Below are 15140 nucleotides of genomic sequence, written 5' to 3'. Positions count from 1 at the left end.
AAAATATATCACATATTCAGTTAATAGACAAATGATTTTGTATAAGACTTCACAATAATGTCTTGCTTTATATAATCTCTTTGCACAGTGCTGAGCACACGGTCAGCTTTATCATTTTAAAGACACTCTGCATATTCATCTGACTAAAGAAAAAATATTTTCTATAAGACTTGTTTCCGGGCAAAGAGCCATTTTGTTTCTGGGCGTTTCGCCAATTGACCCTGAAAAGATAAGATAACGATACACCACGGCTTCCTCCTGAAAAATAATTATTATTGGATTGGAACTTTGGCTTAAAGTTTAAATACATGGAGCTTTATCCAGAGCCCTAAGAACTACATTTTTTATGACCTTTCAAAAATTAACCAACGGGCTTTTATATAGCTGAGGTTCATATAATTTCTTAACACACAAATTACGCCACACGCTCATGCTGTCTCCCTCCACTCAGTTCTCTTTAATGCCTTCTGTATGAACTTTCATAGTTTTACTGATTTAATTCACTACAAATTTATGCTATCCTGTTGCAATTTTGTCCTTTCTCAAGCTACACAAACCTATTTCTTTCCATTAATCAACACTCATAAGTCTACCCCACACAAATTCTTCCTTCATCTCACCTCAGGACTTTTGCTGACTATTTTTAAGAAAGAGGTTGAATCCATACACCAGAACATTCCCTCTTCTTCCTCCTATCCTACTTTGCTTCCAACTCTCTACCTGCTTTCCTTGACTCTTTTTCCACTGTCTCAAAAGAGTGTCACCATCACTGTTGATCTCCTCTTCTCCCTCTAATCTGCTACATTTCCATTCTCCTTCAAACATGTAATAGTTATACCATGACTCAAAAATAGCAAGCTTGACCCTACCTCTCTTTCTAACTACTGAACTTGTCTTGCATTCGCCTGCTTGCTCCATTTTCTCACACCCATTCTCTCCTTAACCCTCTACAATCTGACTTCTGCACTGCTCCCTCCACGGAGACAATTCTCACTAAAATAACTCATGAACTACATGCTACCCAAGACAGAGGTCATCACACTCTGCTCCTATTACTCCACCTCTCTGAAGCATTTGCCTCTGTGGACCACACTCTTCTCTTTTCTCTGTACACACTCTCTCTAGGTGACCTAATAACATCTCTTAGGTTTAAATATCACCTCTATGCTGACAACACCACCATTTACTTTTCAATCCCTGACCTTACACCTGCCATACAAACCTACGTTTCTGAATGTCTCTCTGTTATCTCATCCTGGAAGACCCTCTTTCGCCTTAAATTTAACATGGCAAAAACAGAGTTCCTCATACTTCCTCCCAAACCTGACCCTATTATCTCCATCCACATTACTCTTGAATCTTCCATCCAGTAGCTCAGGCACGCTGCTTAGGGGTCACTCCCAACTCCTCTCTCATATTCTCCTCTTTCATTCAAAACATTTCTATAACTGTCGCTTTTTCCTCCACAATATCACAAAGATACACCTGTTCCTCTGTTGCTCAACTATTAAAAATTCTGATTCAGACCCTCATTCTCTCCCCTCTTGATTACTGTAATCCCCTGCTATCCCAGCTTCCTGACTTTCACCTGTCTTCCCTACTATCTATCCCAAACGCTGCTGCGAGAATCACTCTACTCTTTAAACTCTGATTCTGCGTTTCCCCTCCTCAAATTCCTCTCCTGGCTTCTAATCAAGTCCTACTGTTTCTGTATGCTCTCCCTACCTACCAAGTAGATTGTAAGCTCCTCAGAGCAGTGACTTCTCTTTGCTCAACTTTTACTTTTATGTCTGGATCACTTATTCTATGACCTCTTACCTTTACCATTTGATAACTATATGATTACGACATGCACCACTCCTGTGAAGCGCTGAGCCTATTAATGGCGTTCTATACATGAAAACATACAATACAATATATACTTCAAACAATGCTTATGAGCTTTTACCCATATTTTTAAACACAAAATATTCCATGTGTTTTTACTGGTTACATACAATACAGAACACACCCAATACAGACACCCAAAGAACATAGACACAAACTTCTCTCCTACACAGCGAATCAGCTTCTCATATAAATAACCTGCTTTTATTCTCTTTCTAGTTGCCATTAGAACAGAAGGAAAAAAAATATTTTCTGGTTCAAAAGACCTATTCGTGTGGCCAGTACGAACAAATCTTTTCAATTCCATTCTTTTTCTTCTACTCTCTCTCTCTTAGGGCTGCTCTGCAATTACTGGCAACATGTCCTACCTTTTTACACTTATAACACGTTCTGTCCCTTCCAAACACTTTCTGTCCCATCCAAACAATATACACACAGTCTCTAATTGTATCCCAATTTCTGCATATAAACCTGTCATAAAAATAACCCTCAATATCTACTTCCTCAACACCACATATGCCTTAATTATCTATCGGCAAATTCACTTGCTATTTCTTTCCTATTCACTTTCTTTTTCACTTGTTATTATATTAACTTCTGTCCTGGCAATGGTAAAAATTAATGCAGCGGGACCTTTCTGTCCCTCAACATAATTCTTTTGACCCATATTAATGTAAGGTATGTTTCCCTGTGGGATTCAAAAACACACGAGACGGCGCTCCTGAGCCTATCAATCCCACAGAAAAAGACCCCTCTTTCATTTAAACATCTGCGCAATTAGTTGATAATAGTACAAACAGTGCCATTCACTGGCCAACAAAATATATTTATATTGTCTCTTTTCGTTCTCTGTATTCATTCTTTATTATTTTCGTCTGCAGACACACAATCCTTTGAGAATTTTTGGTTTCCCATTATTCCCCTCTTACAGAAATCAAATTTAATTGACCTGTACAATACTTCTTCGGTTACAGAAATCAAATTTAATTGACCTGTACAATACTTCGGCTACAGCAATCAACTGTTAATTGACCTGTACAATTTAGCGTTACAATAATCAACGCAAGCTGATTACGTACAACTCTTTTGGCATGTTATTGTTCTGAATAGTGTAAATATGCAGATAAGGACCTGTCACGAGACTGTTCCCCAATCACATTTTCTCACCATAACTATACCAAAGAAAAACTTGAATCACTTCAGCGGGTTCAACCCAGTCCTGATAAACCTTATACTTTTATAACATGGATACAGATAAGACTTTCTAACCAGATATCCATGAATAACTCACTTGGTATGTAAATGACAAAACAGAGCAAATGTACAATCAGGGACCCGTCCTGCTCAGACAACAAAAATATTTATCACAACCCAGGACGGTCTGAAAACAATCCCTTTAAGCACAAAAACACTCACTTTTATCACCAAAACACCAAAACCTTTAACGGGACTCTTACCTTAGCCCCTAACAACTCTTAACAACTCTTACACTTTAAAATGAATACAGGAACAGAGAATAATAAATTCACGTGAAACTGCTAGGGATTCTTACTCGTCACATCAGATAAGACACCGTTCAAAAATCAGCTCCCCGCACCACTCAAAACTATTTAATCAGGCTGTTTGTCTAAAAAATGCAGGTAGCCTTACCTTGATTCATATGTGTGCTCAGGTTTGAGTGATGGAGGAGTGATTCATCCGGGTGCTCGATTCCAATGATATTGAGTCCCTATGAGGATTGCACCATCTGTGGAAAGCGTAAATAAAAAACACAGTCTGAGGTTATTTTGAAACAGAATAACACGTGAATTTATTCAAGTCAAGTGCACAACGGAGACAGCTTCAAAACAAAAGCTCTCTAAATAATAACACGATATGCCATATATTTATACCCTAAATCCTAAAGCTCCACCCCTTTATGGGGGGGCTTGCACGTCACTAAACATTACCTCATTTTGTAATACATAACAATACTAAAGCTGATGTCATTTTGTAATACATAATAATATTGTATAACTGCCTGTCAGCTAGAAACCATTCTGGGGTTAAATGGGATGTGCCTATTCTGTCGCCTAGCAATATGTTATGAGAATAAATTCTACTGCAAGAATCTAAACTTATCTAATGGGTTCTCATAACTTTTAGCCTGTTTACACTTTCAATTTGAAGCTGATTGGATGAGGAAGAGTCAATAAATTTAGCTAGGAGCGAAAAAATTCCATTCCTGTTTCACACATTTGTTTATACAGAAATGTAACACAGAAATTAAGACTCACAGAGACAAGACAAGATGGCGGATTGAAATATTCACACAAAATGGCTTGATCCTAAATGCTGTTATGTTGTTATGCCAGACCCCCTAATATCTCATCTTTGTCATAAGATAGACAGGGATAGCAACCTTGTTACGTAGGATCACTAGAGAAGACTAAGGGAGCCCAAGACAGTTAAGTGAAATGGCATGCGACAGAGGGCCTCAGTAATGAGGATTCCTGAATGTTGGTAGATCGGCTCTAACCGTGGATCTGGATTGACATTCCTCTCAGGTTGAAGTGGAAGCTACAATTAAGACGGAAGTATTGGATTAAGTATTTAAAACCAGAGACAGAACATGAAACACAGACAGAGCTCAGTGCTACATCCATTGACACAAATACATGGTACAGTGCATATATATATTTTTCATTTATTATATTTTGAATTAAAATATTTTTATATTTTATATTCTTTTTATATATATATATATAAAAACAAGAACAGAAACAATGAAGTAGCACCTCTAATATACCCTGATTTGAAGCTAATAACAATAAAGAACTATTAAACTATATAAATGGATATGCCTAGTGGGGCGGTAAGATGGTAGCTAATACATTATGATATGAACTTGTATTCTCAAAAAAGATTGTTAATATATCAAAAGAATATAAAATATAAAAATATTTTAATAAAAAATATAAAAAATTAAAAATCAGAAAAAATCAGAAAAAATAAATAAAACCTTGTCCTGTTCCAATATGTAATGCTCCCAGGTGGTTGCAGCCCGTTTCAATGGGATCACCAATCCCTGAACAAATCTGTGAAAAAAAGAAGGAAAAAAACAGGTGCACACCAAGTTCATTAACGTAATAAAATTTTTATTTAAAGAACATTAAATCAAACAAATGCCCACTCACAAAAGTACTGCAAATATAAGCATTTATGAGATTGGCTCTCATAAGCCAGCAACGTGGTCCTCTCGGTCCGACTCGAGGTAGCAGCTTCCTCCCGTGACTCTCCTTCGTGTACCCGGAAGTGGAAACCCTCCTATTGGGTGCTCGGCAAAAAGTGTCCCTCCGGGAACCAGTGGTTGGAAATTCTCTATGTCAGTAACAGGATCGTAGGAGGCTCAGGAACTCACGTATCTCTTTCAGCAGCAGCAATGTTCATGGGCAAATGACGGCCACAATCAGACCATGCCCTATGCGTTTCGTCATCGATGATGACTTCATCAGGGTGTACCAAAGTGTTCCCGGAGGGACACTTTTTGCCGAGCACCCAATAGGAGGGTTTCCTCCTAGTCTCCTACGATCCTGCTACCGGTGAAGCCCCTCCCCCGGCCGCTCTTGCGGCCAATCCGGTTCGGGGAGGCCGAGCCCCCTGGTCACGTGCTGTGCCGCCCATTCAGGCTAGGCCCGCTTCTTTCCCATTTGCAATGCGTTTTAAACGGTGTGCCCCCTAAATCATCTTGGGATGGAAGGGGTTAACAGAATCTTTATGTAAGAACCCTGTGTTCCCCTTGCCTTATGTTTCCTGTCCCTTAAAATGGAGGTAGAGGGAAGGGAAAAGGGGGGGAGGGGGAGGGAAAAAAACATATGATAATTAATGTCAAAAATGTTGAAGTTCCTAGTCGACATTAATGCCGGCTGGGGCCAGAGTGTCCAGAGAAAACACCCAGAACATCTCTCCTTGTTTAAGGCATTTAATCTGTCTCCCCCACGTTTGTGGGTCTCAATATGTTCAATTGCCATAAATTTAAAATTATCAATACCACCAAGGGGACATTCTACAAAATGTTTAGAAACTGGATGTTTTAAATCTTTTTTTCTAATAAATCTCACATGTTCCATCATGCGTTGTTTTAAGGGCCTGGGCCAAATGTAGTAGATTACAAATTGCGTCTTGCAATTCATAAATGTTTTCATAACATGTGGTTTTCTGCATTTTTTAACAACAAGTGTTTTTGAGGGATGGGCAAATTTGCATATCTTGCATGCTCCACATTTGAAAAAGCCTTTGGTTGCTTTTAATGCTGGAATGGCTTTTGATGAAAAAAGGCTTGGAGAAAGGTGATTGGCTAGTGTCTTTACTTTTTTTAAAACTATCTTAGGACCCTTTTCAACAAAGGGAAGGAGATCAGAGTCTAGACTCAACACATCCCAAAGTTTACGAATGATGTCTTTCATTTGTTGGGCCTGATTACTAAATCTAGTCACGAAGTAGGGTGTTGTACCCACTTCCTTATGTTCAACTCCACCAGTAAACTTATTAGATTTCCTTGGTTTACCACCACAGGAGGCAATAAGATCATTATGTTTCAGTCCTAGTGACTATTTATGGTATGGCATTATTTATGGTAACTTCATCATACCCCCTTTCTTTGAATCTTTGTTTAAGATTTTCAGAGTGATGTCTGAATGTCTCATCTGTGGAGCAGAGCCTCCTCAACCTAAGGAACTGACCCTTAGGTCAGGACCCTTTAATCAAGGATCTGGGCTGACTGCTGTCTGACCTGAGAAAGGTGATGCGTGAATTGATTTTCCTGTAAACCTCCATTTGGATGGTACAGGAAAGATCAATGTATAAGTGAATGTCTAAATAATTAATTTGAGTTTCGTGACTTTCAAAAGTGAATTTTAAATTATAATTATTGTTATTCAATATATCAATGAATGGAACCAGTGTGTCATTGCCCCCATCCCAAATGAGGATGAGGTCATCGATATATCTTTTGTAAAAAATTATATGATTACGAAGTGAATTATTAGTGCCATAAATGTGAGTGCTCTCCCAAAAACCCATAAATAAATTTGCATATGATGGGGCAAAAGAAGTCCCCATTGCAGTCCCCCGTGCCTGAAGAAAAAAATGTGTGTCAAACATAAAATAATTGTGCGTTAATAAAAACATAATTGAATCTAATAAAAATATATTTTGTGCTCCAGAATAATTAGACTTATGTAAATAATGGTGGACAGCAGTCATCCCCTGATCACGGTCAATAATGCTATAAAGCGACGGGACATCCATTGACACCCATTGGTATGATGGAGACAACTTAATTTCACTCAAAGATTTGATAAGATCAACTGTATCCCTGATAAAAGAGGGTAAACATTTCACCAGTGGTTGCAGAAATGAGTCAACGTACCGAGATAGACCATCTCCCAAAGATCCAATGAAGGAGACTATAGGACGCCCCGGAGGGTACTCCAGTGATTTGTGGATCTTTGGGAGATGGTGAAATATCATCACAATAGGGGCAAGGGGTGAGCAAAAACTCAAATTCATCTTTGTTTATCACCTGCAAAGTCCTACCCAACTCCAACAAGTCCACAAGTTCTCTTTTAAATTGGACTGTGGGATTGGATGGTAATTTAGAATATGAATCCATATCATTCAACTACGCAAGGCCTCAATTTCATAGGCCTTGGAAGATTGTATAATAATTGCCCCCCCCTGTCAGCATTTTTTATTATTATAGACCCATATTTCTGCAAATCAATCAATTCCTTTCTCTCTGACATTGATAAATTTGAAACAGGAGCCCCAAAAGTAAAGCCCTGAGACAAAACTGCCAAATCTCTTTCCACCAATCTCTCAAAAGTACACAGGTGGGGACCCTTGATGAAATTAGGACAAAATAATGATTTCTTTCTATAACCTGTATGAATGTTATCAAGAAAAGAGGATAAACCCCCCCTGACACATCATCAACTGAAACTTCTTGTTCTAAAAGTAAGCTTTCTAGATCATGAACCACACGTATCTCTTTGAATGAAGACAACAAGTGTGGTTGATGAGAAACAGGTATTATAGGAACATCGGGAGTATTATCAATATTAGAATCAGATTTAGCATGAAGGTTCTTTTTGGCAAACAATTTTTTTAAAGCTAATTTTCTTGTGAACCTCTGTAGGTCAATTACGACATCAAACAAATGAAAATTAGTGTTGGGCGCAAAATTTTAACCCCTATTCAACAAACTTAATTGATTGACAGTCAAATCTACCCCCGAAATGTTAATAACATTATTAAAGTCTATTTCTAGAATTTCCTTCTTTTCTCTCTCCCGCCAGAGTCTCTTCCTTCTCTGTGATCTTCTCGTTCTCCTGTGCGCTTGACGTTTTTTGACTGAGTAAAAAAAAGAAGTAATATATGGATTGTCCCGGGTAGAGAATGCATTTAAATCATCTTTATTCTGTGTGTTACTGGATGTTCCTGGCTCCTCTGAAAAAGAAACACCATGACTTCTGTAATCAGAATCTGAAGCATCTGACTCTATGCTGGACATGTCACTCTGTCTTTTTAGAATAGATTTCTTTGGAACATGGGAAGGAGATTTTGTCTAATCACCGGTTTTTGCCATATATAAACCTGATTCCGTTCATAGTCCATTTTGTCCCTTTGAAATTTAGACTGTTTTTTTGCAATAATGGTTCTATCTGCATTTTTTAGGTTACTCAATAATTTTTCATCATTCATTGAAAAGGTTTCCACATATTCAAATTCATGGAGTCTAACCCGCAGAAATCCAATATCTTTACTAAGACTAGATCTTTGTTGGATTTTGGAATCAATAATAAGCTGCATTAACCGGTTAGAACAGTCATCCAAAGTTTTCCGACAACTGTCTTCAAATTCTTTATTTAAAAACCCAAAGGTAGGTGTTTTCTTAATGCGAAGACTTCTAGGAATCCTGTTAACCCTTATATAGTTTTCCACGGAGGTAATGTCCCACCATAACCTTCGGTCAAGAACCAGAAGCTTTTCCAGCTGGAAAAAATGTGTGGCCAGATCCGTTGAATCATTACAGGGAATATCTCCAGAACCATCAAAAACATATTCTGCCTGTTTTTATTCTATGTGAAATGTCTTCACGCTATTTTTTCCAGGCAGATGCACCGCCATCCACGAATTCTTTGCATTGCATACCCTCGCCCACTGCCAGAAGAACACCTGCTCCCGCACCCAGGATTGTAACGCTCCCAAACATCATCTTGAGCGAACTGCTCCAGCACGTCCGAGAGAAATACAAGATCGGATGTGCTGCTGTAGCCCAGAAATATGCTCCGTTCATCTTTAAACACCACATCAATTTTGAGATGTACAGCGAGTGGACCCACAATGTAAATTATGAAGGGAATAAATTCAAGAAGGTTCTGCCGGTAAATTTAAGGAACACAATTTTGGAAGAAGTGCAGCGTTATTTTAATGTTAACATTCATGTGATGAGAATCATGAGAGACACCATCAATGTTCTTTTGAGGCATACCAGGGCTCTTCCCTGGAAGGCCAGCCCATTTGCGAACGACTTTTTTGTTTGATTGTAGTGTACTGTACTGTAGTTCAAAATTTATAGAAAAATGTTTTTAGTAAAAACAAAAATTGTTTTAAATTGTTTCATTGGTTAATGTTTTTAATGCTTAGTACTGTATAATCATTTATTTCTATTTCTGTTTTGCATGTGCATGTCTGGAGCTGGGCGAAGTTAAAGTGCAGGAAATACCCTCCCCCCCCCCAATATTGGCAGTTAAGACACAGTGCTCCAATCCATAACTTGTTATAGTTATACTGTATACAGTATAGAGTTACAGTATATAGTTTTACAGTAGTTATAGTCCAATATAGTTAAATACTCAATGCTTTTAATGCCATTTAATGCACTATTTTTTCTTTTCAGAGCTGCAGCACTACAGGAAGGGGGGGGGACATGTGTAAAAGTATTGTACTGTGTGTATGTCACGGGAGCTTGTGCAGGGTTATAATATACACCAAAATAACTGGGTTGAATTGAATGTGACCGTAATATAATAAAGAAAGTTTATTCCTTCAGGGAAGGTGAACACATAATATGGTACAAATAACACACAGGATATATACACTTACTTAGGGATTGGGCAATTAAGTAATCTGGATCTGGATAAGGAATTCATTCAGGCATCAGGTATCAAGTAGAAGTAATCACGAACAACATTGGGCATAGAGCTTGCACTCGTTTATAGGGGATTTAAGCCCTATACCCTAACATTGGGTGTCAGGTATTGGTTAACAATTACCTGCACCCAATTGCCTTTTGCCAGCTAACGTGGGAAGCACTTTGGTACCTGCCCCGAGGTAACTGGCACATGCGTACATCCCTCTGGCCAGAGACCCATTTTCAGCACCCCACAATAATCAATAGGCGCTGCTGAGTCTGCCAGAAGGGGATCTGGACTTAAAAAAGTTTGACTTTAAGTGTAATTTACAACACCTTTATAAACACTCATGTCCTTCTCTTCTCCGCCCTAAAATACTTAATAAGGGTGGGGTAGTCTTTGATCAGGGGTCTTGTTGTAGACATACTGTACTGTCGCCTCCTGACCATTAACATACTGGAGGGGCTCGTAGTTTTCGCGGGCTTTATGTTAGGCATAAAATACAGTACATTTCTCCAAATACATATCTATTAAAATAATCCGTTCGGCTGGGCCGAGCGGGCTACAAATTGCCAGATCCTCATGCCGGAGAGGATTCTACATGGTGGCCAATTTTCAGCTCGCTGGGACCCACCGAACCGGAGTTATAGAAATACATTTTAAACCGACATGTTTTAGAAATTACATTTCTCTGCCATTGAAGTCAATGGCAGAATCCCATTTTAAACAGTTATCCATACTCCGTTCTGTTGATCGGAGAGGGCCGGAATTTTCCATGCAATCATGCCTGAGCAGTGACTACATGATGGCCAAATCTCAGCCCTCTAGTCCAACAGCACATGCAGGCTCTCTCTCACAGCTGCTAGTGCTGTCAGAAGCTGGTGGGTCCCACCACTTGCTAAGGTAATTTGTATCTGTACTTTTTAAGTTTGTAGTTAAAATCACTATCCCCCAACTTCTCTTCCCATTCTACCCTTCACCCACCTCTCCCCCTCCCCTCTTCTCCCCCCCCACTTATCACCCCTCATCCCTTTCCCCCCTCAACACCTCCCCCTACCCTTCCCCCTCACCTCTCTCTCTACTCCTCCCTCACCTCTCTCTCTCCCCCCCTCAGCTCTCTCTCCCCCCTCAGCTCTCTCCCCCTAAACTCTCTCCCCCTTACCTCTCTCTCTCCCCCTCACCTCTCTCTCTCCCCCCTCACCTCTTTCTCCCTCTCACCTCTTTCTCCCTCCCTCACCTCTTTCTCCCTCCCTCACCTCTTTCCCCCTCTCCCCCACGTCTCTCTCTCTCCCTAACCTCTCTGCCCCCTCACCTCTCTCTCTCTCCTCTCTTTCTCCCCCCCTCACCTCTCTCTCTCCCCCTCACCTCTCTCTCTCTACCCCCTCACCTTTCTCTCTTCCCCCTCTGCCACCTCTCTCTCTTCCCCCCTCCTCCACCTCTCTCTTCCCCACCTCCTCCACCATTCTCTCTTCCCACCCATCATCCACCACTCTCTTCCCCCCCTCCTCCACCACTCTCACCCCTCCCAACACCTCTCTCTCCCCTCTCACCTCTCTCTCCTCCCACCCCCTCACCTCACTCCCTCACCTCACTCCCCCCTCACCTCGCTCCCCCACCTCTCTCTTCTCCCCTCCTCCACCTCTCTCAATTCCCCCTCACCTATCTCTTCTCCCCCACCCTTCCCTCTCTCATCCTCCCTCATCCCCTCACCTCTCTTCACCCACCCCTCACCTCTCTCTCTTCTCCCCCACCTCTCTCTCTTCTCCCCCCTCCCCTCACCTCTCTTCCCCCTCATTTGCTACTTTACTTATTTTTCCTACACAGGTGCATCAGCGTAGTTTTGAGTTATATATCTTTAGAAAAGTGTCTTATTTTATGAAAAAACCATACATTTAGTTTATAATAGTAATAATCCCCTCAGAACTGGGCATTATTGGCCAGTAATGTCCTTTTCTGAAATATTTAAATATTTATTACCCACTAAGTAGCAGTAGTTACTAAGTAACAGCCGGGACAGAATCGCCCTTGTTCTCACCTCCGTGAACAGTTGGAGTGACGTCACTAAGGGGCGCCTACCGACGAGCGTTTCACGTCTCACAGTTGCTTTCTCAAGGTGACTCAACCTATCTGGAAGCTACAAGGTTATTTAGGCGCATGTGGTAATGGTGATGCTATGGTAAGTATTGTCAAAATCTCACGATTGCGTGATGGGAGATAAAGCAACAAAATTGCGTGTTTGTCTCAATGTTTATTAAACTGGCAGGTTTAGCCAAGACTAATAAGTATGTACATTGCACATAAACTTGGAAGAATAATAGTAATTACTGTATATCGGAGAGAACGAGGATGGAGGGGGGAGGAGCCACAGAATGTTTAGTGAAAGATCCTGCAGTACCATGGTGATCGTGTGTTATATAGTATTGATCTGCACAATTCACACATAATCACCGATAATGCTGTTATAAATTATACTATTGGAAAAACATTTAAGCTGATCCCTGATGGATATAGAGCTCTGTCAAAGTATGAAAGATATAGATGTCTGCGTCTTAATCATACATTAATAGACAAACGGATGCAGGGATAGCAGTACATAGAACTGCTCAAGGAAACCTAATAGGCATGGATGATGTTTCAACCAATAAAGGGGTCAATTCCTTTAAAGTGGAGGTTGGTCATATCTCATCTGTGCATACCATTGATATGTTTGCAAGGGGAGTGTAGGTTTTGTTTCTAATAGTTCCTATGTACATGTTCAAGGGCCCTACTTCTAAATTGACGTATGGTCTTTCTGACGTATTTTCTTCCACAGCCAAATACCGCTTGGTATATGACTCTGTGGTCCTACAGTTTACACAGTTTCTCATAATGTACATTTTAGAATCATCCCAATTGTTGAAAGTTTTCATGACTTGAACATATTTACAGACGCGACAGCCATGGCATTTATAGTTGCCAGGTGACCTCTTACTTAGCCATGTACCTGTGGTCACTGGCTCCAGGGGGCTATGGACCAGGAGATCTTTGATATTGGTGGATCTCCAACTGACCATTGTTGGTTAAGGTAGAAGTACTTGGCAGAGATTACTGTCCTCTAAGTGGACATGCCAGTGTTTCTTTACAATACAATAGATGTTTTGCCACTGCCTGTTGTATGTACCTATCAGGCGGATGATCTTTTTCTCCACTGGTTTGGGATTATTATTCAAACGGGGTATTCTTTGATTTATTTTGGCCCTATTATAGGCTTTTTTTAATGCAGCCCCTAGCAAGGAAGCGTTGTCACATCAAGTCAGCCTGAATCTCAAATTTCTCATTGTTAGAACAGTTTCTTTTCAACCTGAGGAATTGGCCTATCAGGATACCACTAATGAGATTTTTGGTGTGATGTCTTTGTGCATGTAGCAGACTGTTTGTCACTATGGATTTCCTAATGACTGTTGTTTCTATCCTTCCATCTGAACCTCGCATGATCTTAAGGTCCAAAAAGACAATACTATTTACCCCAATTTCGTATGTCAGTCTCAAGTTTAGTGTGTTGTTATTGAGTTTATTGATGAACTCAATTAAAAGTTCATGGCGCCCTTCCAAAGGACAATGATGTTGTCTATATATCTAGCCCACAGAATAATATGGGTGGTATATACATCATTGTCCTCTGTGAAAACAATTTTGGATTCCCACCAACCCAGGTACAGGTTCGCATACGATGGGGCACATGTTCTTCCCATTGCTGTCCCCTGTACCTGGTGGTATAGCCTGTTGTTGAATAAGAAATAGTTTCTTGTCAGTACAAACATTGTGGTGTGCATACATGAGGCCTCTTTTTTGAGGAAACACTGGGTCGCTAGTATCCCAATTTTAGATATAATGCTAGTGTACAATGCCTCAACATCCAGGCAAACCAGAATTGTTTTGTCATCTATTTTGATGTCGTCAATTCTTGCCAGTATGTCTTTGGTGTCTTTGAGGTAAAATGGAAGAGAGACTACAAAGGGTCTAAGTACCTTATCAATATATATACTAGCTTGCTCACTCAAGTTACCAATCCCTGATTCTATGGGTTGTCCTGGAGGTGACTGTTTATGCTTATGTATCTTCGGGAGACTGTCGAAAATAGCTATTCTAGGTAGCTTGTTGTACACACAGTCAAATTCCCATCTAGATATTACCTTGTTAGTAAGGCCGGTATTACGGATGGTCAGACGTTCCTTGCTGTATTGGACCTTTGGGTCTTTTAGGAAGGATTTGAAAGCATGTTGAGTCTGAAAGTAGTCTAAGATTTTCAGTAACAATGTTTCCCCATTGTCTGATGGTTTAATGACAATTGATGTATTGGATTGAAGATTAGACAAAGCTTCCCTCTCTACCACATGGAGATTCCTATGATGTTTAACATACCTGATGCTCTCTAGATCATGAACCACTAAATTGGTAAACACCTCCACATTTTCACACAGGTTTATATTTAATAGGTATATATGCTTGTAACCTATGTATATGTGGATGTGGGGTTTCCAAGTCTGTGGTTCTGAGAGACCAGATGATACAGTATCAAGCTTGGCGCCACTGAGTCTGCTCAGGTCCTGGAGTTGAAAGCCTCAGGGATGCCCAGGTATCAGAACAAGAGGAGTACTGTAGTTATCTTTGAGTTCCTCCATCCTGGTCTAACAAAGGGCTATCCGGCGACCATTTGCCCATCCCCAGACTCTGCGGAGCCTGGACAGCGGGTGGGCTCAATATACTAAGGGGCACAGGTGCCAGTTTGGTGTATGCCCGTTAGCAGAATTGGAAAAGGTACCCATGCAGCCTTAGAGTACCGACAAATTGGTAATAGCATGTGTGACAGGGTGAAGTCAACCCCTATCAGTTATGCCTGGGAAACATATGTCTGAGTGCTGCATCCAGCACTCAGAAGGTTAACTCAGAAGGTTCAATCAGGAGGTAAGCTGACACCTGATAGCCAGCAAGGTAGAAAAGGATCTTGTTACTGGCAGTAGCTGCCTGTCTTAGACCAGAGCACACTGCTATGTAAGCTGTCAGCCAGAGGGATTTCACCAAAGTCACTACTTCAAC

The 15140-nt window shown here is 40.5% G+C and overlaps 1 protein-coding gene across 1 annotated transcript in view; it reads left to right on the top strand.

Moving 5' to 3' along the window:
• Positions 1–9544, top strand: part of LOC142498741 (cytochrome P450 2G1-like) — a 102201-nt gene extending 92657 nt beyond the window's left edge. The window contains exon 9 of the mRNA XM_075607080.1: positions 9042–9544. Coding sequence (XP_075463195.1) covers positions 9042–9232 — 191 coding nt within the window. The 3' untranslated portion in view covers positions 9233–9544. The remainder of the gene's footprint in view (positions 1–9041) is intronic.
• The last annotated feature ends 5596 nt before the right edge of the window (positions 9545–15140 follow it).

Source organism: Ascaphus truei, chromosome 7 (assembly GCF_040206685.1).
Source record: "Ascaphus truei isolate aAscTru1 chromosome 7, aAscTru1.hap1, whole genome shotgun sequence".
NCBI classification, from domain to species: Eukaryota; Metazoa; Chordata; class Amphibia; order Anura; family Ascaphidae; genus Ascaphus; species Ascaphus truei.
This window is presented reverse-complemented; position numbering and strand designations above follow the sequence as displayed.